A 25,266-nucleotide genomic window follows, 5' to 3' on the forward strand; every position below is an offset into this window, starting at 1 on the left:
ACCCAGGAGAACAGCCTGCCCCTTATGACCTAGGAGAACGGCCTGCCCCTGGGAACCCGGGAAAACGGCCTGCCCCTGGGGACCCGGAAGAATGGCCTGCCCTGGGAACCGAGGAGAGCAGCCTGCCCCTTATGACCTAGGAGAACGGCCTGCCCCTGGGAACCCAGCACTTGCCTTGGCTGCCCGCATTAGGATTTCTCTCTCCTGCTCGTCCTTCCTCTGCTTTTCGATTTGATCGAGCTGTTCAAAAAACTTGAGCTGGGCCCGCACATCGCTTGCCTGCTCGTATCTTTCATCATCCTGCAAAAAGGGTAAAAACACTGTTTGTCATAAATTAGGGAATTCAGCAAGTAAATGCGTCTGGGGACGCTGCCTCCTCCCTCCAGCCTCTTCCCACAGTCGCTTTTACAGCTGGTGAGGGACTGGAACCGCTCCCAACTCACCAGACTGGTCCTTTGCCTCATGAGCCGTGCGTGCTAACACACGCAGAGAGAATATCTCCCGCCACTCGTCACAGGGAGTGGGCTCGGGTATCATTTGGCTTGTTTAACATTCAAAATCTTTTGCAATTATGTAGAAACCATTGTAAAAGCACAAGGGCCTAAATGTTTTCAGTTAAATGTCCTGCGGTGGATGCCCCTTCCCCACGCCCTGCAGCCCCTCCTGACAGCCCAGAGCTCCCCAGTGTCCTTGGAGTGGTGGTCACAGGGTTTCTAAGAGGGGGCATACTCGGCCTTGAAAACCTTCTCCGTGAGGCTGGGGCTGACAGATGAACCGTATGGAACAGGACAATGCTCTGAAGCCCAGGGTCAGGCAAGACAGGACGCTCAGCCTCGGGGTCAAGGTTTGGGTGGTGGCTGGGGGAGGGGCCCTCGCCTGCAGGTGCTGGGCCGGACCTGCTGGAACCCATTGGCTCCTCCGTCCCAGGGCTGAATGAGGGAAGACTCCCTAATCTTCTAAGCTGACCGGGTTCCCCTTGCACTGTACAGTCCCCACAGAGCGGCCTCGCACGGCTCTCCGTCACACCATCCTACAGCTAAAAGAAATGAAATCTACTTCTGTTCAAAAGGATCCTCCCCACCCCCCCCACTTTCTGACTGGATGCGGAGAGGCTTACAGAGGGCGGGGAGTTGTGAGCCCACATCAGGGAAGCGGCACCCTCACCTTGTAAGAGAAATTTTTCTGCTGTGCCGTCTCTGAGACTTTCTCCACGAGGTTCTGCAGCCTCTGCTGCGTGGCGTGTGACACATAACTCACCACATCTGGATGCAGTTCCGTGATGCCGTGTTTTTTACCTGGGTTAAAGGTCAGGCAATGAAAAAAAGTACTTCCAATCACTTAAACGCTTCTCTTTCCTCACGACTTCCCTGCTTGCTCTCTTGTCCACTAGTTACTGCTTTGTGCCCTCTGAAGGCGGCCCCCCAGGAGTGGAGAAGAGTGGTCCACAGACACCTCAGCGACCTGAGTCCTTTCACCGTCAGCCACAGGAACGTGACTATGATACGGCCTGTTATCTGACAAGGTACGCCACCTGCAGCCAGCCACCCACAGCGGGGCTGCTGGTAGGAGGAGACCTTCAAAATGAGTCTGTGTTACAGTCACAGTGACGGTCACCAAACAGGAACTCACCTATTTCTAATATTCTTCTCTGTAAAGGAGCTGGGAGGAGGAAGGTCTCGTCCTTACAGGACCTCGTTAACGTGCCCACTAGTTCAGAGTTGGTGGCTAATATTCTTGCACTTTCTTCCGACAAGTTTACTCCTGCCATGGAGGCGACATCATTGATGTCATCATCATCCCTAAAGAACAGGAGATGAGATCACGGTAACTGCACAAGGAACGCATCCGGGGCGCCCTTTGCAGGCTGATCTGGGGCAGTGACAGGGAGGGCTGGCCCGGGACCCCTGGTGAGGCTGTGGCTGACGCCCACTTGGGCCCTCTATCCCCGGCTCCCTCCCGTCTGCGTTCCTTCCACAGCCTGACAGGAAGCTGCCTAGTTCATCTGAACATTAATGCTTGTTTTCACAAGGAGAACCTTTTGTGTGGGGCTGAAGCGAGGCCCTGGTCTCACGTGCTCACAAGTGTGTAAAGTGTTTGGCACAGCTGGCGCGCGGGTGGGAAAGCGGAAACCAAGAACACTTGTTGCTCTGAGGAGCCTGTTCCAAGCAGAGGCTTTGTTTTGTGCGTTTCTTCCAATCACAGCCAGCACTGATTTCTTTTTTTAAAAGAATCACAAACTCACAGAGGAGTTGGAAGGACAGTACAGAGACGTTTTCTGGATGCATTTCCACCAGAACAGGGTGTCCCCCATCAGACCTTGAGCAGCCCCCGGACCCCCATCCCTCCTCAGAATCCGAGTCGGGCTGACCGTCCGACAACGTCCCCCATGGCAAGGGCCCCCCTCCGTGTCCTGGCTGCACTGAGCCCTATCTTGACTCCCGTTATGCCTCGGCTCGCTGACCCGAGCTCAGAGCCCTGATGCTCTTGGCGCTCACAGGCAGGATCTGAAGAATGTGACATGCCACGGGCCGGGCAGCCTCAGTGAACTCACAGGCAGCAGTGGGCCTTCTGCTTGAAGCACACAGGTGGCCGAGCTCAGCCGTCCTCACCCGGTGCACTCGAGTGTGAGGGCGCCTACCAGCCATCCACCACCACGCGACTGCCCCTGTGGTCAGTGAGCACTTCCTGGGGGGCACACTGAGACCATGGACGCCCCATCGTGCATAAACGTCCAACCTATTTCTGACCAATGTCTTCATGGACTTGGGGTTTCCAATCCGACTCGGAGGTTTGAATCTGTCACCATCACTACTGAGATGTAAGCTCACTGTCCCCCATTCAGCTGTAGGAAGGTCCAGTCGAGCATTTGAACTTCTCAACCTTTGAGCGCTTCCTAGCTTTGGGGCATAACAAGACGCAATCAGCTCTCCTGTACTGCTCCTACTCCAGCCCTGGAACCAGCCTGTCCTGAGGCCTGGTCACTTTGGGAGAATGGAATTTAGAAGATGGTGTGTGTGGTGCTGCAGCGCCCAGGAAGGAGCTCATGGTGGACAGAGCAAGAAGCTTCCATCTATGCTTGTGTCCAAAACCCGCTCTGCCGTGCAGTGAATTGTTCTACTGTGGCCCTTCTAGCCATGGTCTTATAACTTCCACAAAACGATTGGGAAGAGCTATGCAAATAAGGTGCTTGTGGCCCATCAAGGCATTGGACAGTTTTGTTAATGCAAGTAAGGTACACAGAACACTTGTGGTGGTAGGACCATGCAAATAAGGCCCCTGGAACCTTTGTAGGAGATTGGTCAGTTTTGCCCTTCCACTAGGCTTAAACGGAGCCAATCCCAGAGGCTGGGAAGGAACCTCACTACCATCAAGAAGAAGAGCTGGGAGTGGAGCACATCCTTTGGACCCAGGGTCCCTGTGCTGAGAACCTCCTAGACCCAGGAGACAAAGAGAGCTCTGTAACACTGTAGCCAATAGTGGTGCAAGATGGCAGGAACCAGGAGACCAGCAAGAGACAGCATGACTGGCTTCCTGGCCCACAGGGCAAGGGTGGCTGCAGTGCATGTGCCAGCCCACAGAGTGAGACAGCTGAGCATCTTGACAGCAGGCTTGCTGCAGAGGACCTCCAGGCACTTGTTGGAGGAGCCAGACTCACCAAATCACAGAGCAAGAGAGATGAGCACCTTCAGACGGGAGGCTGCCTGGTGGAGCACAGGGCCTCTAAGCACTTACTGATGGAGCTAGAGAGCTTTGTAACACTTGCCCAAGCAAGGCAGTGCCAGGCCAAGAGCCAAGGGCCAAGGACAAAGACCAAGAGAGACGCCTGCCCACGGACATGGCCAAGAAGAAACTGTCCTTGATCGAAGAACTATACCCTGAGTCCTTCCTGTTACCTCCAAGTTGATTCGGATCCTGAACTGTAACCTGTTACTTCCCTAATAAACCCCATAATCCTGAGCATTGTCTATGAGTTAGTGTGGCCACTGCAACAGATTATCGAATTTAGCAGAGAAGCAGAGAGCGCTGTGGGAGCAACAGCTGGTGTCAGGACTGGTGAAAAGGTTGGAGAGTGGAGGCATGTCTGACCTCCTCACAGGAGTCAGCTTTGGGCTACTGATGCTGATGGTGATTTTTTTCTCCTGCTCCTGAAGTCAGAGGACCTCTGACACCAGCCCTTTTTACTGGCTCTGTACAGGGAGCCCCAAGTTCACACCCACAGGTCCACGTCCATCTACAGTCATGTTACCCTCAGCTCTGTACACCAAGCCCCTGAGTTCACACCCACACGTCCACTTCCATCTACAGTCGTGTCACACCCGGCTCTTTACACCAAGCCCGAGTTCACACCCACACGTCCACTTCCACCTACAGTCGTGTCACACCCGGCTCTTTACACCAAGCCCTCAAGTTCACACCCACACATCCACTTCCATCTACAGTTGTGTCACACCCGCCTCTTTACACCAAGCCCCCGAGTTCACACCCATACGTCCACTTCCATCTACATTCACGTTACACCCAGCTCTGTACACCAAGCCCGAGTTCACACCCACACGTCCACTTCCATCTACAGTTGTGTCACACCCGGCTCTTTACACCAAGCTCTGAGTTCACACCCACACGTCCACTTCCATCTACAGTCGTGTCACACCTGGCTCTACACCAAGCCCGAGTTCACACCCACACATCCAGTTCTACCCAGCAACAAAGAGTCACCTGACATTACTCCAGTATTTCTGACTCCTCCCTGATGCTGGGAAATCTGGTGCCTGACAGCCTTGATTCACTTTTTCATCTGTATCTGGGGCTAAGCTCCCATCATTTCTAGCAGCAGCTCTGCCCCCTATGCCCTTCTCCCCCTGCTCGAGTCTGAGCCCCACGCCAAGCTTCAGCATCCTCCATCCACTCCCTCACCCACATGGGCCATGCCTTGCTTTCCCACCTGACAGCTCTGGGACAGAATGGGAAGGGAAGGTCCCAGCAAACCTGAAGCATGCCCACTTTCCTCCTGCTTGGCTAAGCTAACGGCATCCCCAGCGGACCTTCCTGCCACTCTCCTCCCCCGTGAACGACCAGATGCAGACCAGAGCCCAGTGCAGGGTGTCTGGAGGTTCAAGAGGTGAGAGAACAGCAAGGGAAGCCATGTCTACTGTCTACACTACAAATCACCGTGAACTTAGAGTAACACTGAGTTATAAAATCACAAGGAGGAATTTTGTGTTAGTTTGCATACAAATCATTGGTCTGCATGTCTGGTCTGCATGCATGAAACACGCATCCCTGAGCTGAGGACTGGGGGGAACACACTCACACAGGCCGCCACATGGGGGGACGCACTCTCCAGGCCCCCAATGCTGTGTGGCGAAGCCCAGGGAGGAGCCAGGGGAGCATTGCCTCTTCCTCCCTTGGCACAGGTCCTCCGTGAGCACAGCTCAGTGCTTACCGAAACGAACCTCCCCCGGGTTCCTTGAGCTTATTCTTCTGAGCAGCAGCCGCTTGTGCAGAGACGGTGGACAGGGCTTTGGTTCCCGGTAATACAGCAGGTTTGACCACGGGGACTGCAAAGGCCGAGACACAGGGAGACCATTGGAGGCGAAATGAGGGGAGCTGCTCGCACTGTACCTGGAAAGGCCGAGGCGACGCGACCACCCTCCCAACTGGCCACAGTGGTGCTCGGAAAGCCTCCAGCTAACAACTCTAAACACGGCAGAAGTCTAGGCCGCCCCTCCCAAGCTCCCGCTCTCCGAGCTCCACCACAGGCCGCTCTCCGAGTTCCACCACAGGCCGTCGGGACAGGACAGCCTTCTCACCTGGCTGCAGGGGGTTGAGCTGGATCTGCTGTGGCGTGGTGAGCATGATGCGGCTGTGCGGCTGCCGCAGGGCCACCATGGGCGTCTGCGTCAGCGTCACCTGGGGAGGGCGCATGAGGGTTCCCGGCTTCTGAGGCTGCTGGATCACCTAGAGGCACAGGCGGCACAAGACAGTGAACGCCCTCCCCTGGCCAGGCAGCAGCACTCCCTCCCATCACCCCGTCCTCGTGAGTGAGCTCCAGGACCAAGAAAGCCCGAATGTGTTACACACCAGGCACCACAAAGTAAACGACACTTTAGGGGAATCTGCTGCTCAGAGGCTACATCTGGGCCCGCGGTCAGCTGCCCAGGGACACAGGTCAGCAAACCCGAGTGTCTGCTGAGCTCAGGGCTCCACAGCGAGGGGACCACTTCTCCCCAAACATAAGCGGAGGTCAGTGTCAGTGCCTGGTACCTAGAGATCAAGTTTCTTTTCCAAATTTTCTACAAAAAGACTAGAAGACGTTTATGCTAGATCTCTAAGTCCGTCCCTGAATTTGGCCCTCAAGGTCTCTACCGATTGGCCCTCGACCCTCCACGAGGCCACACCCAGGTGAACCCCCCAATTCCCAGGCTCCAAGCCCCTCTCTGGCTGTGTGCACGTTGGCCCCTAACCAGGGCCTGCTCACACTAGAACACTCTCCTCCTCCACTCCAGCTCACGGAGCCGTCTGTGCAGCTGCCTACCTCCTCTGCATCCGGCCTAGCGCCCCCTGCCCAGGCAAATGGCAGGAACACCCAGAGCTGCAGTGAGCTAGTGGCTCCTGCGTTCCACGCTACAATCTACCTTGAGGGAACACGCAGCCCACATCGCTTCACTAAGCTGTCCTTCGAGGAGCAAACCCCTCTTGAAATTTAAGACAACATCAACCTGCCTTCTTTACGTAGCCAGTCAGCCTTGGGAGTGCACGGAAATGCAGCTCTTCCCACAAAGCCATCCTCTGACACAGAGGACACAGCCTGAGGCTGACACAGACTGAGGCTGGGCAAGGCCTAGGCACATGAACTACCACTGGCCTGAGCTCCTGTCCTGAGACCCACCTAGACCCAAACGCTTGCTGCACAGCTCTGCCATCAATGGTAACTAAGGGCTCATCCAACCTCCTGCCCCAACAGATGGGACACCAAGGACGCCATCCGCTTGCCTGTGTCTGGACCTTTGCTCCTAATCAAAGATAACACCCTCTAGGAGTCCTTGGAATTCCAGAACACTTAATTGTGCTCATGAGGAACCTTTACATAGATCAAGAGGCAGTTGTTCGGACAGAACAAGGGGATACTGAGTGGTTTTAAGTCAGGAAAGGTGTGTGTCAGGGTTGTATCCTTTCACTATACCTGTTCAATGTGTATGCTGAGCAAATAATCCGAGAAGCTGAACTATATGAAGAAGAACAGGGCATCAGGATTGGAGGAAGACTCATGAACAACCTGTGTTATGCAGATGACACAACCTTGCTTGCTGAAAATGAAAGGGACTTGAAGCGCTTACTAATGAAGATTAAAGACCACAGCCTTCAGTATGGATTGCACCTCAACATAAAGAAAATAAAAATCCTCACAACTGGACCAATGAGCAACATCATGATAAACGGAGAAAAGATTGAAGTTGTCAAGGATTTCATTTTACCTGGATCCACAATCAACAGCCATGGAAGCAGCAGTCAAGAAATCAAAAGACGCGTTGCACTGGGTAAATCTGCTGCAAAGGACCTCTTTGAAGTGTTGAAGAGCAAAGATGTCACCCTGAAGACTAAGGTGCACCTGACCCAAGCCATGGTATTTTCAATTGCATCATGTGCATGTGAAAGCTGGAAAATGAGTAAGGAAGACCGAAGAAGAACTGATGTCTCTGAATTGTGGTGCTGGCGAAGAATATTGAATATACCATGGACTAACAAAAGAACGAACAAATCTGTCTTGGAAGAAGTACAACCAGAATGTTCCTTAGAAGCAAAGATGGCGAGACTGCCTCTTACACACTTTGGACATGTTGTCAGGAGGGATCAGTCCCTGGAGAAGGACATCATGCTTGGCAGAGTGCAGGGTCAGCGGAAAAGAGGAAGACCCTCAACGAGGTGGACTGACACAGTGGCTGCAACGATGCGCTCAAGCATAACAACGATTGTAAGGATGGTGCAGGACCCGACAGTGTTTCATTCTGTTGTGCATAGGGTCACTGTGAGTGGGAACCGACTCGAAAGCACTTAACAACAACAACGGGAGTCCCTGGTGGTGCAAACGGTGAATGTGCTCAGCTGCTAACCGAAAGGTTGGAGGTTCAAGTCTGCCCAGAGGCACCTTGGAAGAAAGGCCTAGCAATCTACTTCTGAAAAATCAGCCATGGAAAGCCTATGGAGAGCAGTACTACTATGACACACACAGGACCTACGTAAGTCAGAAGACTCGACAGCAGCAGTAAGAACGTCACTAACACTTACCATGTTCACTTAAACCAGCACCACCCCAAATGACGCCAGGCATGGATGTGCCAGCGGTTAAGAGCCAGGACACTGAGACACCAGAGCACAGGGCTTGGCCTCACGAAGTTTATGGTCTACCTATTTAAGAGAGTGCGCTACCCATCCTGGCGAGCATCTCTGGTGTGTGTGGAAGGTCTCCAAGAGCTGTGGCCACGTTAGAGGCCGGAGAGGTACGGGCAGGCCTCCGGGCCCAGCGTGGGAGGCTATCACCTTCCATACCAGTAGTGTGGGCTGCCCCGGCTTGCCGACGCCAACCTGTGTGGGCTGCGTGAGGCTGATGACAGGGGGCTGGAGGGCGCTGGTCACAGTCGCCGCCGTCTTCCCGGCCGTGCGCTGGACAGAGCTGCTCAGCACCACTGCCGTAAGCGCCGTGGTAGCCTGTGCAGCGGGTGGCGGCTGCTGCTGGCTCTGCTGGATGAAGGCTGCGGAGTCGGGGGTCAGCTGTCTCAAGGCGGGTAAGCTCCTCTGGGTGGGAAGACAGACAGACAGGGTGGATGGCGGCTCTAGCACCACGTCCCTTTTTAACAATTTGGAAACATCAGACTTTAGAAAACACTCTCACACTAAGTAGACTTTAGACACACCGAGGAAACGTGTCAGCACCTACCATCACCCTCCCTTCTATATCACCCGGCGGGAGACAGGGCTACTCCCACTGAGAACTGCTTGAAATTTATTAAAAACCAGCAATCAAAAAAAAGCCAGTATTTTTTAAATGCTCTTAAAAACGTTAATTGCAGTCCCTGGTTGGCAGAAACAGTTAAGCACTCAGCTACTAACTGTAAGACTGTGATCTGGGTCTACCAGAGGCCCTCAGAAGAAAGGCCTGGCGGTCTAGCGCCAAAACCTCAGCCACTGAAAACCCTGTGGAACACAGTTTTACTCTGACGCACAGGGGGTCACCATGAGTTGGCATCCACTCAATGGCAGATGGTTTAAAAAATGAATTACATCTCAAGCTGTTATATTAAGAAGTCGAAATGTTACGATAGCAATGATTATCTCAAGAATCTGGCCCTGTTTAGTCTCGGTCCCATGGCGTGAGCACAGCCCCCTTCAATCTTCACACTTACTGTATTTTTACCAAATAACGCACGCCCTCTGCATTAGTTTGCCAGCTGTACCCTCCCGCCGCAAAGCACCCCCACAAGCGCTGCCAGGCCAATTCTCTTCCATGTGGTGCTGAAAAAAAAATTAGCATAGCGCACTTATGAAAATACCTCATGGGGGGAGGGTGCAGCCAGCAAACGAACACAGAAGATGTGTTATTTGGGTGAAAATACAGTAAATGACCACAACCACTCACTCGGTAGCCACAAAGCAGATTCAATCTCTTAAGGGTACAGGCTTCCTCGTCCCTCCAGTTACACTGAACAGAAGGCATTCTAAGAACTTATAAAGAGCCTCTTCTTAATAGAAAATTTAAAAATTTTGTCATGGAGGCACTGTTAAGCCTTTATACCTAGAACGCACCGCAGTTTAGTGTGTCAGTAGGAGTGCAGAGCCCAACTTCCCCCATCACGACCCCAGCTACCAGTGTTTGCAAACACACGTAACAAACAAGAATCAAGGGCCCCAGAGTCTAGAATTACCTTCAGGAAAGGCACAAGGTAAGGTTGAGGTGAAGAATTAAGTTCTCGGTATAAACGACTAGTAAAATCTTCTGCTTCGATTTTTCCATCCTTAAAAACAAAATCCACATTGAAATTCCTGGATGAGCAGACCGTAACACGCACATCTCCTTGCTCAGCACAACCCTGGCCCCAGGCTTTACGGCATGTGTCCTCTCAGCCAGGGCGTCCTCTCATGGGGCATGCCCTGCACAGAGGTGGCCGGGAGCCGGCATACTGCATGTTCCCACAGGCATCGCTGAGGAGCGAGCGGAGGACAAGTCTCTGTCCAGGTGGTCTACTAGTCTGCCTCTTGTCTCTGCTGTCGGTGTCTTACTCAACTCCATTCTCAATGACTCAACATTTACCACAGACCACAGGCTGGATATCTAGTGAGGAAGGAGTTTTGAGAGAAATCTCATGATCACAGTCTGTGCTATGGGCACAGGGGACACAGGAAGGTAGGTGGCCCAGTCGGAGACCAAGGCAGCTTCACAGGAGGTGACAACTGAGCCAAGCCCGGTCAGACACAAGTGTCACTCCAGAGCAATGAGGGCTTGATGGGTGCCCCACGCAGAGCGGAACAAGGTGTCCAGCGGGAGAGAGGGCACAGTTTGGAAACCGAGAAGCTTGGCGTAAAAGGGGGAGGGTGACAGGTGTGGGCACTCGGACAGGACCACGGGGTAGGCATCTCAAAAAGTCACCGAGCAGCATGGGGACAGGGAGGACAGGGATGGGGCCCTGTTGGAGCCTAGAGATGAGCATGTGGAGCTCTGTTACAGAATTCCGTATCTGTTTAAATTCTCCAATGGAGAAGGGGGAGAGAGATAAAACCTTTAAAAAAAAAAAAGTCTGTCAGGTGTATCAGATGTATTTAAAACTGGCTTCTGTGTTGTCAACATGAAACTCGCAAGCGGCAATACGTGAGCAAACTCACTCACTGGTTGGAACACTTCCAAATGCACGCGTGTTCCAGAGAGCATGGGTCTCCGGGCTGGGTGTGGCAGGACACCCACATTCCAGGACGAGGGTCCCCGGCCAGACCACCACACCCTCTAGTGGATGTTCCCTCCTCCCCAACAGAGGCCTGGCTGCAGCAGCAACGGCCATGTGTCACAGGCAGAATGCCACAGGCAAGGCACAAACGGCACCCAGCCCCTCACCAGTAAATTCTGCACAAGTTCTTTCACATTTGCTGCTGTCTCTGTGGACTGTTTACCAGACGAAGCCAGCTTTATCAATGTCGACAGAAAATTTTTACATTTCTTCACGTTTTCCATAGTTTCCTAGAGTAAATTGAAAGAGATGTGTGAGTGTCTTGAAAGGCAGGTTTTCACGATCACTTTTGACCCAACTAAGACGTATGCACGTATGTAAGCTAAGTAAAGATCTCCTCTAAATGTCCCTCAAGAGCACGCCGTGGCTCTCCACTGACGGCTTTCACGCCACGACTGCTTCCCCGGAGGGCAGCCTGACCCACAAACCCAGGGCTATGCCCCAGTTCACACTCGCAAGCCCAGCACCCTCGCTTTCAGGACTGCAGGCTGCATGAGTGGTCACAGAGGTGGATCCACAAAGACATCCGTCACCATGCTGCTATCACAAGGAAAAACGGCACCTAGCTAACTGCACAAAAGGAGAAGCTCCTAAAAAGATGGAAAATACCTAGCAAAGAAACACGAAAAAAGCAAGTTATAAATAAAGTATGATCCTGTTTTGTTTAAAACTGTATATGTGGGTAGAAAAATACTGGAAATACAAAAAAAAGGATGAGATGCAGTTTTTATAGACTGCAAGCTTTGTACAATACACGTGTCACTTTCTAACAACGTGTATTGTACTTTTGACTTCACATTTCTCAGCGGGAATCGAGGCCTTGTCACCTTCCACACAGAGGCCACAGCAGTTTAATGCCACCTCTTTTGGGGAAGATCCTATATTCCAACAAATTCTCATTTCTCAGGCTGCTGGCAAGATGCAGGAGTGAAACCCTTCCGACAGTGGTTGAACAGATGTTACCACAGGCCGGGCTTGCTGGCCTCTGTCTGGGGCCCTGGCTGGGTGGCCTCGGGCGCTCACAGTAGGGGTACAGCTCTTACCGTGGCAGCCGTGGAGGTGGTGGTTGCTCCCGGGACAGTCCGCTGAGGTGTTCCCGTCTGCACCGCTGTCGCCGTCCCTAGCGACGCTGTTTGGGCAGTGCCTCCCAGGACAAGCTGGGGCTGCAAGAATCAAAAACACGAGGTCAACACATCTGCTGCCACAGATGGGCCTTCCTGTGGCAGGTGGGGAGTCAGACAGAAGGGCCACGAGCTACTGCCCTGCAGCGTCAGAGCCTGCCACTGTGTGGCCCAAGATGCCCCATGTCCAACCGTGTGGACGGTCAGGGACCAGCCAGCTCCGCTCACACAGGGTACACACACTAATGTGGATGGACCCGAGCCCCAGACCCCTCCTTCACCCTGGGTGCACATGCTAACACACACACCGAGCCCCGGCCCCCTCCCTCACACTGGGTGCACACGCTAACACACACACACCTGAGCCCCAGGCCCCTCCCTCAAAATGAGTGCAAATGCTAACACACAGGCACCCAAGCCCCGGCCCCCTCCCTCACACTGGTGCACACGCTAACACATGCATCCCTGAGCCCCAGCCCCCTCCCTCACACTGGGTGCACACGCGAACACACACGCACACGCGAACACACGCTGACGCAGATGACCTGGGCCCCAAGGGCTGCAGGCTCAGCCCCATCATGAAAGGTCAATAGAACGACGCCCAAAGGAAGGAGGCTGCTGCTCAGAGGTGGCCAGAGTCATGTGGTGACCAGTGCAAATGACCTCTAGTCACCAAGCCAGATCCCCACCTTCCAAAAATGGGGAAAAAAACCCAGAAACGTCTGTCACCACCTCCTGGAAAGCTGCAGGGACGGCAAAGGGAGGCCATGAGAGAGCAAGAGGTCCTCACAGCCGCACGGCCCCTCCCTGAGGGAGCCCACAGACCTGCAGGGACAGCACGGGGTCAGCTCCCCAGGGAGCAGGTGGGAAGGCCCCAGCTTCCCCGCAGCCCCATGCCAGGCTTTCCTTGCTCTCCACAAGCACCACAGAAAGAGGGGGTTTCCAAGCAGACTCGGAGGGCCAGAGGAACGGTTAGCAGGCAGAAGCTGCTCTGCTGAACAAAATGCGGTCAAGCAGACACGCCGCTGTCTAACAACTGCCGCCAGTCGGGCCCCTACGATTTCTATCCTATGTGGGCAATCAGGGTATAAGCAGCTAGTGGTATTTTTAAGCTTGTACTTTTCATCTCTAAGTCTAGCCTTCCGCACTTCCCTTGCCCGCCAAGCCTCCCTCTCCCTTGTGCAATGCTCCTGTTCCCGGCTCCTGAGGGTAGGGGGCAGTGCAGTCCACGGGGAGGACTCCGGGCTATACCCTGAGAGGACCCTGGCATGCGAGGTGGTGGGTGAACGTGGAACCAAGGTTCCCCAGGGTGCTCCTGGCTGGGGACACTTGTGCGTGGAGGGGGAAGGAAGGATGTTGGGGGAGACGGTCGGCTTTTTCTTTGTGAATCTCTGTATTCTTTCACAACAAGCATGCAATTAGAAAACATCAAATCAAAAATCCAAATGAAGAAAACGTGAGAGAAAAAACCAAGCCTCCAAAGTATCGGAAGAGAAGCACCTTTTCCTGGAACTTCAGGAGGTCTGCTCCCTCCTTCCGTATGACACCCCTCCTCAGGCTGACTGCAGGCCCCCACCCCGACCCGCACACAAGCTCCCTGAGAAAGCAAGTTCACCTGCTCCAAGAACATTCCTTCTGCTGCGCCTGCTGCAAACGCATGCCTGTATCGGCAGGACGGGTGCAGGGCCAGACCACGGTGCTGGCGCCCCTGACATGCAGAGCCCCCGCCTCCCCGCCACCCTCCTTGACTTGGGACCGAGCTGCTCCCCCCACTCCACCTTCAAAAGCAGGTCACAGCCACAGACACCACAAGGAGAACCGGGGGGGCCCAGTGATCCGGGAGAGCCCACCACTTACCAGCCACCACCCTTCCCCTCCAGCCTCGGTTTCCTCATTTGGGAACGGGAAGGGTCCTACTCAGCAGCCCCACAGCGAGGACCGCACACAAAGCGGCAACGAATGCACCAACGCAGGGGTCTGGCACACGGCTACTTCGCCGTGGCGATGAGCCCTGCAGACGCCAGCATCACAGAGCACACTCACAAGCACAGGCTAGCAGCGCCCAAGTCACTCTGCTCTGGCGGCCCTGGCCTGTTGGGAAGGCTATTTCCTGACCGGAGGTCCCAGGGCATAGGGCACCTTGGCAATTCCCTCCCCATTGTGGCCCTCACCCCTCCTCCGGAACAGAAGGGACCACCCGGAGGCACACAAGTCCCTCTTCGCAGCCTCACGAGCAGGGCCAGGCAGTGAGGACACGGAACACAGAAGAGGCCGGCACCAGCTCAAGCAGGGCCAGACAGTGAGGAACACGGAACACAGGAGAGGCCAGCACCTGCTCAACATACTCTCCTTCCCAGAGCTCACACACGCCAGGCTGATGTGGATATTCTGGAACCCAGATCTTATTCCTTGACTAAGGACACATGCCACAGGGGCAATGCAGCCTGCCGGCTGCCACCCACACACTCCACAGCTCACCAGCTGAGACAGGAGCATGTTCCGGAACCCCTAGCCTCGCCTGTAAAACAGCCTATCGGTAAACTAAGAACAATAGTGGCACCCACCCCCCAGGGGTGCTGTGAAAATTACCAAGACCATGCACGTGCACAAGAAGAACAGCATCTGGGGCACAGAGAGTGCTCAGGGCAGGTGACACCATCTCCCCACTGCACAGCCAGCCAGCACATGTGTGCACACAGACCGCCAGCACCTGGTTCTTTCTGAATCACATGCCGACGCTGCCCTGTTTCTCGTCACAGTCCTGGCACAGAGGCACTGTGAGAGCAGCTGACGACAGATTCCACATTGGTTTAAAGAAAGGGCCTGGCTCTCTGCTGTCACAGACCAACTCCTCTCTTCAAGGGGGGTTCTCTTCCCAGAATTCAACTCAGTATCACTTTAAGAAGGCTGCTGGGGGCCACGGTTTCACCCGACTACTAATCTAAAGGTTGGCAGTTCAAACCCACCCCGAGGTGCCGCAGAGGCAAGGCCTGGTGATCCACTTCCATAAGGTGACAGCCTAGAAAACCTTACGGAGCAGGTCTGTCCTGTGACCCAGGAGGTCACCAGGAGCTGGAGATGACAGGAATGGGTACTGACTTCAGAGTTCTGAGGCCTCCTCTCTGCCTCACAGGAAGTCCACACTCTGCCTCCACCGTGACCAGCAGCCTCGCTGCCCCCGCCCTCTTGCTGCCTCCACTGCCCACCCGCCCCTTCAGCCTTACCTGCATGCCGGGCGAGCGCTGTAGTGTGGTGGTGGGCTGTACTGTCGTCTGGGCCTGAGACACTTGCTTAATTATGGTCGTTGGGGTCACCTGCCGGGCAATAATAGGCGTCCCTTGAGCCTGAAAAATATGCAAGTATCACAAAATGAGCTATAAGTGAAAGCAATTCCCCATCCACCAACTGTACCCAAAAATCAATCCTTAAACAAGTAACTGCTGTAGTCAAGTGTGTTTATTCACAATTTTCTTGAAGCCACCATAGTTGTAAAGTTTTCTCGCCAAGGCAAAAGCACGTGATCAAAATCTTTCCATCTACTTTTCATGTACAGGCTCCTTCCACAAGCCTACAAAACGCCATCTCCAGAAAGCCCGCGTATCTGGAAGCCAGTCCTGGGCTGACTTCTGTGGTCTTATTGACAAGAACTACATCAGTGACAAAGGTGGGGTGGCGCCTGGTCACGGTGCTGCAGGAGGGGACACAGGAGGAGGTCCGGCTGGCCACTGGCGCCTCAACCCCGACGGACGGATGTCTTGAGCCCCGAGGGGAGATGTCAGATTGAGGCCTGTAAGGCCGACCGCTGGTGTGAAGCCAGCCAGCGCTCTCACTCAACAGACACAACACTCTGACCATGAAGGCACGGTTCTTAGCCGTTACAGATATCAGAGTGGGGGCAGGGGCTGGTCTGCCCATCTCCCAGCACACACCCCCTCTGTCTACACCACAGACGAGGCATGGCTGATGTCACGGAAGGGAAACGTTCTCTCAGGATCTTGTCCCGTCTCCACTTCAGCTACTTAGGAGCCACGGAACTTGGAGCGGCAGGATCACAGCACCAACAGAAGCGCATCAGGAGGGAACAGGCAATGTGCTGGCAAAAGGCCAAATCAAAGTAACAATGCTGAACGTGTGGCAGAGAGGGAACGCCTGGGGACTTGGCAGCCAGTGTCAGAGCAGGCCTCTCCACCGCCACCTCGGTGTCAGGGTCTGTGACTCCGTGAGGCTCAACGTAATCCCGTGAAGTCCCCATGCCTCCCGGACAAGAGCAGCACTAGCACAGCTCAGCACTCGTCTGCTCCGCTGTTTTTGGCGCTTTGAGGCCAAGTCCCGGGAACAGCCCTACAGGCTTGTTACATCTCCATTTGCAGGTAAGGAAAGTGAGGCACAGAGGGGTGCCCACCTCCTGCACAGTGTGGTGGGGTGGGGGCTGGTCCCAAAAACCAGGGCCCTGCATGGCCATCCCCGGAGCTTCCGGCCAGTCCTCCGCCCCCTTATGCGGCTGGGCCTGACCCCAGACCTCCAGCGAGGGTGGGCTCCAGGCCGGGGGTGGGCACTCACCTGTACAGTGGAGATCTGGACAGGAGGGGCACTTGTGGGGGTTGCAGGGCGGGGCGCCATGGTGGTCTGAGGCTGGGCCTGGGCATGGGCCTGCGCCTGCATCTGGGCCAGCGCCTGCTGAGGGATCATTAACAGCTGCCCGTTCTCGCTGCGCACGAGGACCATACCTAGGACATACGAGACCTGGTCAGGAGGGCAGCCCCGCCCCGTGGGCACGCTGGGGACACACATCCTACCGAGGGGAGGCCGAGAGCTCTGGGAAGAAAGAACGAGAAGTTGTAAAACAGACTGGATCTGCCCAACTCTAAACGCATGTGCCAGGGACAATGGGACAGAGGATGGAACAGCCATGACAGGTTTTTAAAGGATCGTGAGACTCAAATGGTCACTGTACCTGCCTTTTATAAATAAGCCGGGCAGCAAAGCGAGCACAACCCTTCTCTGTGCCATACCACCTCCCCACGCAACACCCCCGCAGGCCCATAAAGCCACACCACAACCCCGTCTGCAGGCAGTAAGGCCAGGTGCAGGGATGCCGAGGCTGCGCCCACAACCCCACAGCTGGTCTGGAGGAATTTATACGGTAAATTCCATTAGAAACAGTAGAGAGCTGTCTAACTTTTACATTAATTTCCCACGACAGGATTGGTGATGAAGCTGCAAGAGCAGGCCTAATCACGCCATCATCTGTCTCCAAGGAAGCCACCAAGGTGGCCTGCACCCATCACACCGACTGAGAAAGAGGGCAGACGGGAGGATGAGACACCTCGGCTGCTGCTTCCTCGCCTTTAGGATGAACAGAAAGTCATGCCCTCCAGAAAGCAGAGGGAGACATGCCAGGATCAAATGTGAACACTGGGCTCTTCTTCCTCTTGAGCTAAACAAGACTTGGAGCAATCTTAGAAGGTTTAGAAGAGTCTCTGAAGCCGTCAAGTTCTGGGCTTTTCAAAACCCGTCAGGACACCAAGAAGTAAGTGAAGCCGCTTCCTGGGATCACGTCTGAATTCTCCGTCCACAAGAACTACACTTGTGCCCGTTCAGAGCGCTTTCCTCCCAAAACAAAAGTACGCAGAATGAAAACAAACAAAACCCAAAGCCCAGCTGCTGGGAGCCAGTCACTCTGCAGTCTCCAGAGCCCGAGGGCTCCTCATTCTGCTCCACCACTGAGACCAAACCAAAAACCAAACCCAGTGCCGTCGAGTCGATTCTGATTCATAGCGACCCTATAGGGCAGAGTGGAACTGCCCCATAGAGCTTCCAAGGAGAGCCTGGCAGATTCAAACTGCTGACCCTTTGGTTAGCACCTGTAGCACTTAACCACTACACCACCAGGGAAACCACGAAGACCAGCCCCTCTAAACGCCACGGCTGTCAGTACACGAAATGCTGAAGAAAGGCTCTTGAGGCGAGGAGGGGCCACCCGGGTTTATGTGTCAGCCATCAAGGGAGAGTGCGGCCACCCAATAAGCAGATACTCTGCTGGGACCCCCAAAATGAGGACAGACACAGAATGCTGCTTGACATTATTTTCTCAAACCCGACCATTCGCTCATTACACGTATTCATTCACTCAGAGGCTCCCTCTCCTCCTTCCTCTCAAGAATTCCAAGGAGCCAACACTCGGTGCGGGGTCAAGAGGATCCAAGCGAAACAGAGAAGGCTCTAAACCCCCAACTTCAAGCGCATTTACCTGACACAGTGAATGTACACGCTTCAATTATCAGAAGCTTGCTTGCTTAGAAAACTACATCTATAGAAATCTAACAGGATATTAAAATAACAAATATTCACAAGATAGCAACGGGCTAAAGGTCTAACGAAATTAAAGTGTTATGGTGGATGTCGTAGAAACCCTGGTGGCTTAGTGGTTAAGTGCTATGGCTGCTAACCAAAGGGTCAACAGTTCATAATCGCCAGGCGCTCCTTCGAAATTCTATGGGGCAGTTCTGCTCTCTCCTATAGGGTCACTAGGAGTTGGAACAGACTTGACAGCAACCAGTGAGCATCGCAAAAGTGCAAGGAAACAGACGCTGCTTGCCGTGAAATAGTTTTCAATTAAAGATGCGCCCGAGGCTTAGAGCAACAGTTGGGGCAGGAATTAAAAGCCCTGCCAAGAAGCAACATGTGACGCTAACCAGGTAACTAACCTCTCTTAGGCGGTAAAAATGCCTCCGATGGGGCTACAAATCGGTAAGGGAGGGAAGGGCAGATGCAGCTGGAGATACACGAACGTGGGCTGCTTTAAACAAAACTGGACTCAACGGCTCGAAGCTGATGCTGAGCGCACAGCCACCTCCCTCCTTAAACAGAACTGAAGCTTGTTTCAATCAAGAGGCCACATACTTGGCTGGGGGGCGCTCTTCTTTGACAGTTTCTCTGGTTACAATGAGTTACAATCACTGATTCTGATTAAAAGTCTGACACACACGAGATAAAAAAAAAAATTTTTTTTTTTTAATGATAGCTGGGGATAATCAAAATACCTAGAGCTGTATCGGGTGCCATGTCTTAACGACATTATCGCTGCTCTGGAGCTTGTAAACTCTGCTTATAATCACTCATTTCAAACAGATAAACAACTACAGTGAACTATTTATGCAAAGGCAAGGAAACACAACCTTGTCTTAACTGTAACTAACACTAGTTTACAAGAAAGTCAGGAAACAGTAATCTGTCTCCTCCAAAGGCAGCACCGTCCTCCCATCCCACTCAGCTCTGGGAAACACTCTCCCACTCCCCACACTGCACTCACAACGGGCAGTCATGCTGACTCGTAAGGAGCTGTCTCTCGCTGCTCAGGGACAGGCCCGTTTTCTATCAGGACTCGTTTGAGTACACGCCCACCTTACCATGTGGGGCGAAGGCCTCTCTGAAGGGGACAGCTGCCTGGAATGTCGGGCCTCTGGTCCCTAGCCCAGCGCTCCTCCATGACAAACACGTATCTCACACGGACACATACCTCACACCACCTCACCAATACCACCTCATACCACCTCACCAACACCATCTTACACCAACGGCACATTACATCTAACACCACCTAACACCAACACACACTTCACATCACCTCACACCAACGCACACATCACACCACTTCATGCCACCTCATACCAACACATACCACCACCTCATTCCAATACACCCCTCACACCAACACACATCTCACACTTCATACCAACACACACCTCACACCACTTAACCAACACCACCTTACACATATACCACATACACCTCACACCACCACCTCACATCAACACACCCCTCATACCAAAACACACCTCAGCAAAACACACCTGTTACCACCTCACCAACACCATCTCATACCAACACACACCTCATACCACGACCTCACACCAACATATACCTCTCACTAACACACACCTCACACCACCTCAAACCAACACACACCAACACCAATACACACCTCTCACCAACACCACCTCACACTCAGCTGGGCTAGTTTTGTTTCAACACTGACTGGAAGAGGCTCTCCAGAGAGAGAGATAGCCACTGACCCAATCCTTATATCAGGGAAGGTGGTCAAACTTGACATAATAAACACACCTTCCATTTCAAAGACCCTTCAGCTTCATCACCCAGCCAACATGGTCAATGTGAGGCAGGCAGCAGAGGTCTGGGAGTGGGCACCAGAGGCACTTAGCAGCTAAGATGGGGAATGAGGGACTGCAGGCTTTGCCTCCTGATCAGACCCCGACACCTGCCCTCTGCCCACCAGCCCCACGAAGCCCACTTTCTCAGGCAAAAACTGAAGTACCTAGAACAGACATGAGCAGTTGGCCAGCATCACTCCCCACCCCTATTCAGCCCTGCCCCTGCCCCTCACCCTTCCACCTCCACCTTCGGGGGCTATTCCCTCTCCCTGCACTGTCTCTCTGCCCCACCCCCTCATGCGTGGGCCACTGTGAAACCCAAACCAGCCAAATGGCATCAGTGATAACCACGATCCATCTAGATGGAGCAGACAGAAAACAGCTTAACTTTTCCTCTTTGGTAATTCTAACATCTTTCTTAGACTAGAAATGATAAGTGTTCATCACAGAAAATCTGAAATGCAGATAAGAACAAAGGAAGTGGAAACCTACTGAGGCCCCCTCCTCCGTTAACATGGCAACACCTTCCTCCCCATCTGTGTCCTATGTGTCCGTACGTAAGCGTGTATGTTTTCATCACCGTAAAGAAAACTGAGGTGGCTTTGCTGACACGTAGTTGCGTGTTCTTCTCACTTCTTCTATCGTAACCATTCTCCAGGTCATTAAACATTCTTCAAAATCATCACTCTCCACGGCTGTATCATTTCATCAATAATGTATTTATAATTCCCTTACTGATGAAGATTTAGCCTATTTTCTTTCATTATTGTGAAAATTTAGGTTTTGAAATTACGATAAACAGTGTGAACATGCTCAGTAGTTTTTAAAGCAGCGCTGTCTGGCAGGGACCGAGCCTCCATATGCTCACATCTAAATTGGGGCCACACACCCAGCTTCTCTGGTGCTGGGGGCGCCACACGGGGGCAGGAATGTGAAGCTCCAACACAGGCGGGGTCCTCCCTCAGTGCTGCCAGGCCCTTCTCCCAGCCCCAGGAACCTTGGAGGGCATTCCGTCACCCCATCACAGGGCGGCACAGCCCAGCACTACCACCAGTTTTTTAAAGAGTGAGTGAACCCTGCCCTCCCTAGGCACCAGATTCAAGATCAGGGTGCATTTTCTCACCCAGTTTTACGGCTGTCCCGCTCCTGTTCATCACCGGCAAGGGAACAGGCTTGCTTTTCACTGTACCTTAAAGCAGTCTCCAGGGCTACAGCAACCCTTTCTGCGTAGCCTGGGGCTGCGCCCTCCCCCCTGCAGACCCCGCTTCTAGGGAAAACACAGGTTGGCAGCCATGATAATGCTAGCACGATCCCTTGGAAACTGGGGACCCAGAGGCTGACCTGCTTGCAGCCTTCAAACGTGCCCTTCTGCTCACCTGCAGTTTAGAGGTCCCCACGCCCAGGTGACGGCTCCCCTGAGGCTATAATGACAGTGACCAGACAAATGCCAGTCCTCTGGTCCAGCGGACAGACGTGAGGGTCAGCAGCCCATCTGCCTCACTCACAACTCTGGTCCCTAGGTTCTGTCACCTGTCAATACAATGCCGCTTAGATTGGGCAGAGTGTGAAGACAAGGATGCGAGCCCCTCTGCCGGTAAACGTGTGGTAAACGACACCATGTGAGACACTGGATGCCTGAGTAAGTGCAGGCGCGCCAAGGGGACATGAGGTACAGGCTGGAGAAGGGCCCTCCCTGAGGCTGCACACCACACAGCACTTGCGAGTGTGCTCAGGAGCCCTTTCAGTAACACTGGGGGCTTCTCAGGGGATTGTCCCCAACAGGCACCAAGGACACATGGCGCTCTGGGTGGCAAAGCAGAAGCACACACCTGTGCCCACCAGGCTGCGGTCAGACGGACGGGCAGTCCAGGCGGAGAACTGCATCTCGCAGCACAACATGAGAGCAGCTGCCCTCCTCGTCCCCTCACAGCCACTGGCCAGGGCTGGCCCAGCCCCTCCATGCCACAGCACCACCACTACCCTCCCCAGGCTCCCTGAGACCACACAGAACCTGAGGGGCTCCAGTAGGCCTCTCGGGACAGGCCTGTCACCCCAAGAGCAGCAGATCCACCACAGGCTCTGGACAATGTGGCCACAGAACACAGCCAAGCTGACTTACACTATGGCCGAAGTGTTCCTTTTACCCTGATGGCTCTTGGTGAACTTTTTGCCTTGCAAGTTGTGGAGAAAAAAATACCTAAAACTGTAGCGTTGTGAATACAGGAAAGTGTGGCAGAACCCCAGGTCTGTCTCTTATAAGGGGAGCCAAGACGTGTGTGTAAACACGGCTCTTTTATCCTTCTGGTCGCCACGCTCACAACCTCATAAGATCCCAGGACAGAGGGAACAGGATGCACAGACGTGACAATGTTACCTCACTGCTCAATTCTGACTCGGGTTCACATGCCAGCTCAGCGCTGAGTGGTACCTGACCCCCAACCCTCCAGCCCCAAGCTTCCCCTCCTTCAAGGCAAGAAGATTCCGCATCGCAATCTGAATATACTTTGGAGACATTCCCACCAGCTCACAGCCCCCGACCCTGCTTTGCGTTCTTTCTCTCACTTTGGACATAAAAAGAAAGAGGTGCAAGAAGGATGTCAGCAAGATGGTGGCACAGGCACCTCTACACTCCCCTCTGCCCCCAACACCGAAAAACAAGCAGAAACCATCAGAACTCTGGAAAACAGCAACAGAGCCAGCACTGAATCAAGAAAAAGGCAACATCAAACGCTAGGAGGGCCTTGTGTGTAGAAACTGACAAACTGAAACACTGTAAAACTCCTACAGAAACACAAAGGTCCTGGGGCAGGCAAAACGAGTTTGTAAAAGAAGAACAGAGCTGGAGGGCCAAAGCTACCTGATTGCAGGATGTATTCACAATGATCACAACAGCGTAGTACCACGTAAAGTTAAACAAATACATCCGTGGAACAGAAGAGAGTCCAGAAACAGACCACGCATATGTGGACAACTGGTTTCTGACAAAGGCAAGTAGGAGGAGAAAGAATCTTTCAACAAATGGGAACAATCAGACGTCCACATGAAAAAGCTGAACTTGGACCCATCCTCCTACTGTATACCAAAATCAACTCAAAATGGATTTTTACCTAAATGTAAAATCTGAAACTCTAAGCCTTCCGGGAGAAATCATAGGAAAAAAATCTTTGTGACCTTGGGTTAGTCAAGATACAACACCCAAAGTACAAGCCATAAAAAAACAAATTAACAAACTGGAGTTTATCAACATCTTCTGCTCCTCAAAAGACGAACCACAAAATGGGAGCGATTTTTATAAAGCACATATCTAATAAAGAAATCATGATAAATATAGAATTCTCGAAACTCAAAGTAAGAAAATAAACAACACAATAAAAAAGGCACCTCACCAAAGATGACATGGACTGCAAACAAACAGGCAAAAAGATGCTCAATGCTATTTGTCGTCTGCCAAAAAAACCAGCTGCTGTTGAGTTGAGTTGACTCATGGTAACCCATGTCATTAGGGAAATGCAAGTTAAAGCCACAATGCAATACCATTACACGCCCGCTAAAACGAAAAAGACTGGCCACGTCAAGTGCTAGCAAGGACATGGAGGAACTAACTCTAAACACCACTGGTGGGAATATAAAATGATACAACCGCTCTGGAAAACAGTCCTGCAGTTTGTTTTAAAAAGTTAAACACACCCCTGCCATGTGATCAAGAAGCCCTGGTGGCGCAGTGGTTAAGCACCAACCGAAAGACCGGCTGTTCGAACCCACCAGCTGCTCAGCAGGAGAAAGACGTGGCAGTCTGCTTCTGTAAAGATTACAGCCTTGGAAACCCTATGGGGCAGTTCTGCTCCATCCTATAGGGTCGCTATGAGTCAGAGCTGATCGGACAGCACCCAACAACAGCAGTACAAAATGAAAGTGTGGGATCCCTTGTTCAGAAAAGGAGCCCTGGATGGTGCAATGAGTAAGTAGTGCTCAGCTGCTAACTGAAAGACTGGCACTTCAAACCCAGCAGCTGCTCCAAAGGAGAAAGACGTGGCAGTCCGCTTCCGTAAAGATTACAGCCTCGGAAACCCTATGGGGCAGCTCTACTCTGTCCTAGAGAGTCTCCATGAATATGTCCTTACAGAGACTTATATGTGCACCAGTCCTAACAGCTTTCCCTGTAATGCCAAAAACTGGGAACAACCCAGAAGTTCAGCAGGTGAAGGGTAAACAATGTGTGGCGATCCCACACGATGGGAAAGTTCTCAGAAGCAAGAAGGGGCGCAGGCAGCAGCATGGATGCACCTTGAAATAATGATGCTGAGTAAGAAGTCAGAAAAAAAGCAGCGGGGTGCACACTCTATTCTTCATTTCTATAAAACTCTAGAAAACGTTATCTATAATGACAGAAAGCACACGAGTGGTGGCCTGGGGGAGGGGGCGGGGCGGGGTGGGACACAAAGGGGCAGATGGACACGTTCATTCTCTTAACTGTGCTGACGGTCTCACAGGTATGTATGTACACGTCAAAACTCATTAAACTGTTCACTAAACGCGCAGTTTATTGCATTCAATTATACCACAATAGAGCCATTAACACACACACACACACAGTCCTTAGTAAGAAAATGGTCCAACAACCCCACCAATGATGGAAAGCAATTTTACTGAGGCATTTTCTCCACGCCCTGATTTCTGAGTTACCCTAACTGCACGTGTTTTACACCCGGTGCTGCCTTCTCCCAGACAGTCCTGTGTTCTCAGAACACCAGCAGCAGCCCAAGAGTTGTACCGGCCTTTCCAGTCACCATGACTCGCACAAAGATGGCCCTGAGTCGCCCTGTTAGTGCACCGGCTTCATGCAGGGTACACAGAACCAGACTGCAGGTGGCACTACCGAGTGACTGCGTGCTGCGTGTTCCTTCTGACACACCGTGTCATCAGACAGCAAGTGATGACAACATAATCCTTGAGTTATCAGGCTGGGGTAGGGTCCTCGAG

The 25,266-nt window shown here is 52.9% G+C and overlaps 1 protein-coding gene across 1 annotated transcript in view; it reads right to left on the reverse strand.

Annotated features, from left to right (window-relative positions):
* Window positions 1–25,266, reverse strand: part of TAF4 (TATA-box binding protein associated factor 4) — a 114,809-nt gene that overhangs the window by 28,509 nt on the left and 61,034 nt on the right. Inside the window, exons 2-12 of the mRNA XM_064276443.1 lie at window positions 16,676–16,842; window positions 15,340–15,459; window positions 12,038–12,157; window positions 11,102–11,224; window positions 9,921–10,010; window positions 8,548–8,793; window positions 5,811–5,958; window positions 5,444–5,558; window positions 1,630–1,799; window positions 1,165–1,295; window positions 175–300 (exon numbers count right to left, since the gene is read on the reverse strand). Of these exons, the coding sequence (XP_064132513.1) occupies window positions 175–300; window positions 1,165–1,295; window positions 1,630–1,799; window positions 5,444–5,558; window positions 5,811–5,958; window positions 8,548–8,793; window positions 9,921–10,010; window positions 11,102–11,224; window positions 12,038–12,157; window positions 15,340–15,459; window positions 16,676–16,842 (1,556 nt within the window). The remainder of the gene's footprint in view (window positions 1–174; window positions 301–1,164; window positions 1,296–1,629; window positions 1,800–5,443; window positions 5,559–5,810; window positions 5,959–8,547; window positions 8,794–9,920; window positions 10,011–11,101; window positions 11,225–12,037; window positions 12,158–15,339; window positions 15,460–16,675; window positions 16,843–25,266) is intronic.

The sequence above is a fragment of the Loxodonta africana genome, chromosome 24 (assembly GCF_030014295.1).
Source record: "Loxodonta africana isolate mLoxAfr1 chromosome 24, mLoxAfr1.hap2, whole genome shotgun sequence".
Classification (NCBI taxonomy): domain Eukaryota; kingdom Metazoa; phylum Chordata; class Mammalia; order Proboscidea; family Elephantidae; genus Loxodonta; species Loxodonta africana.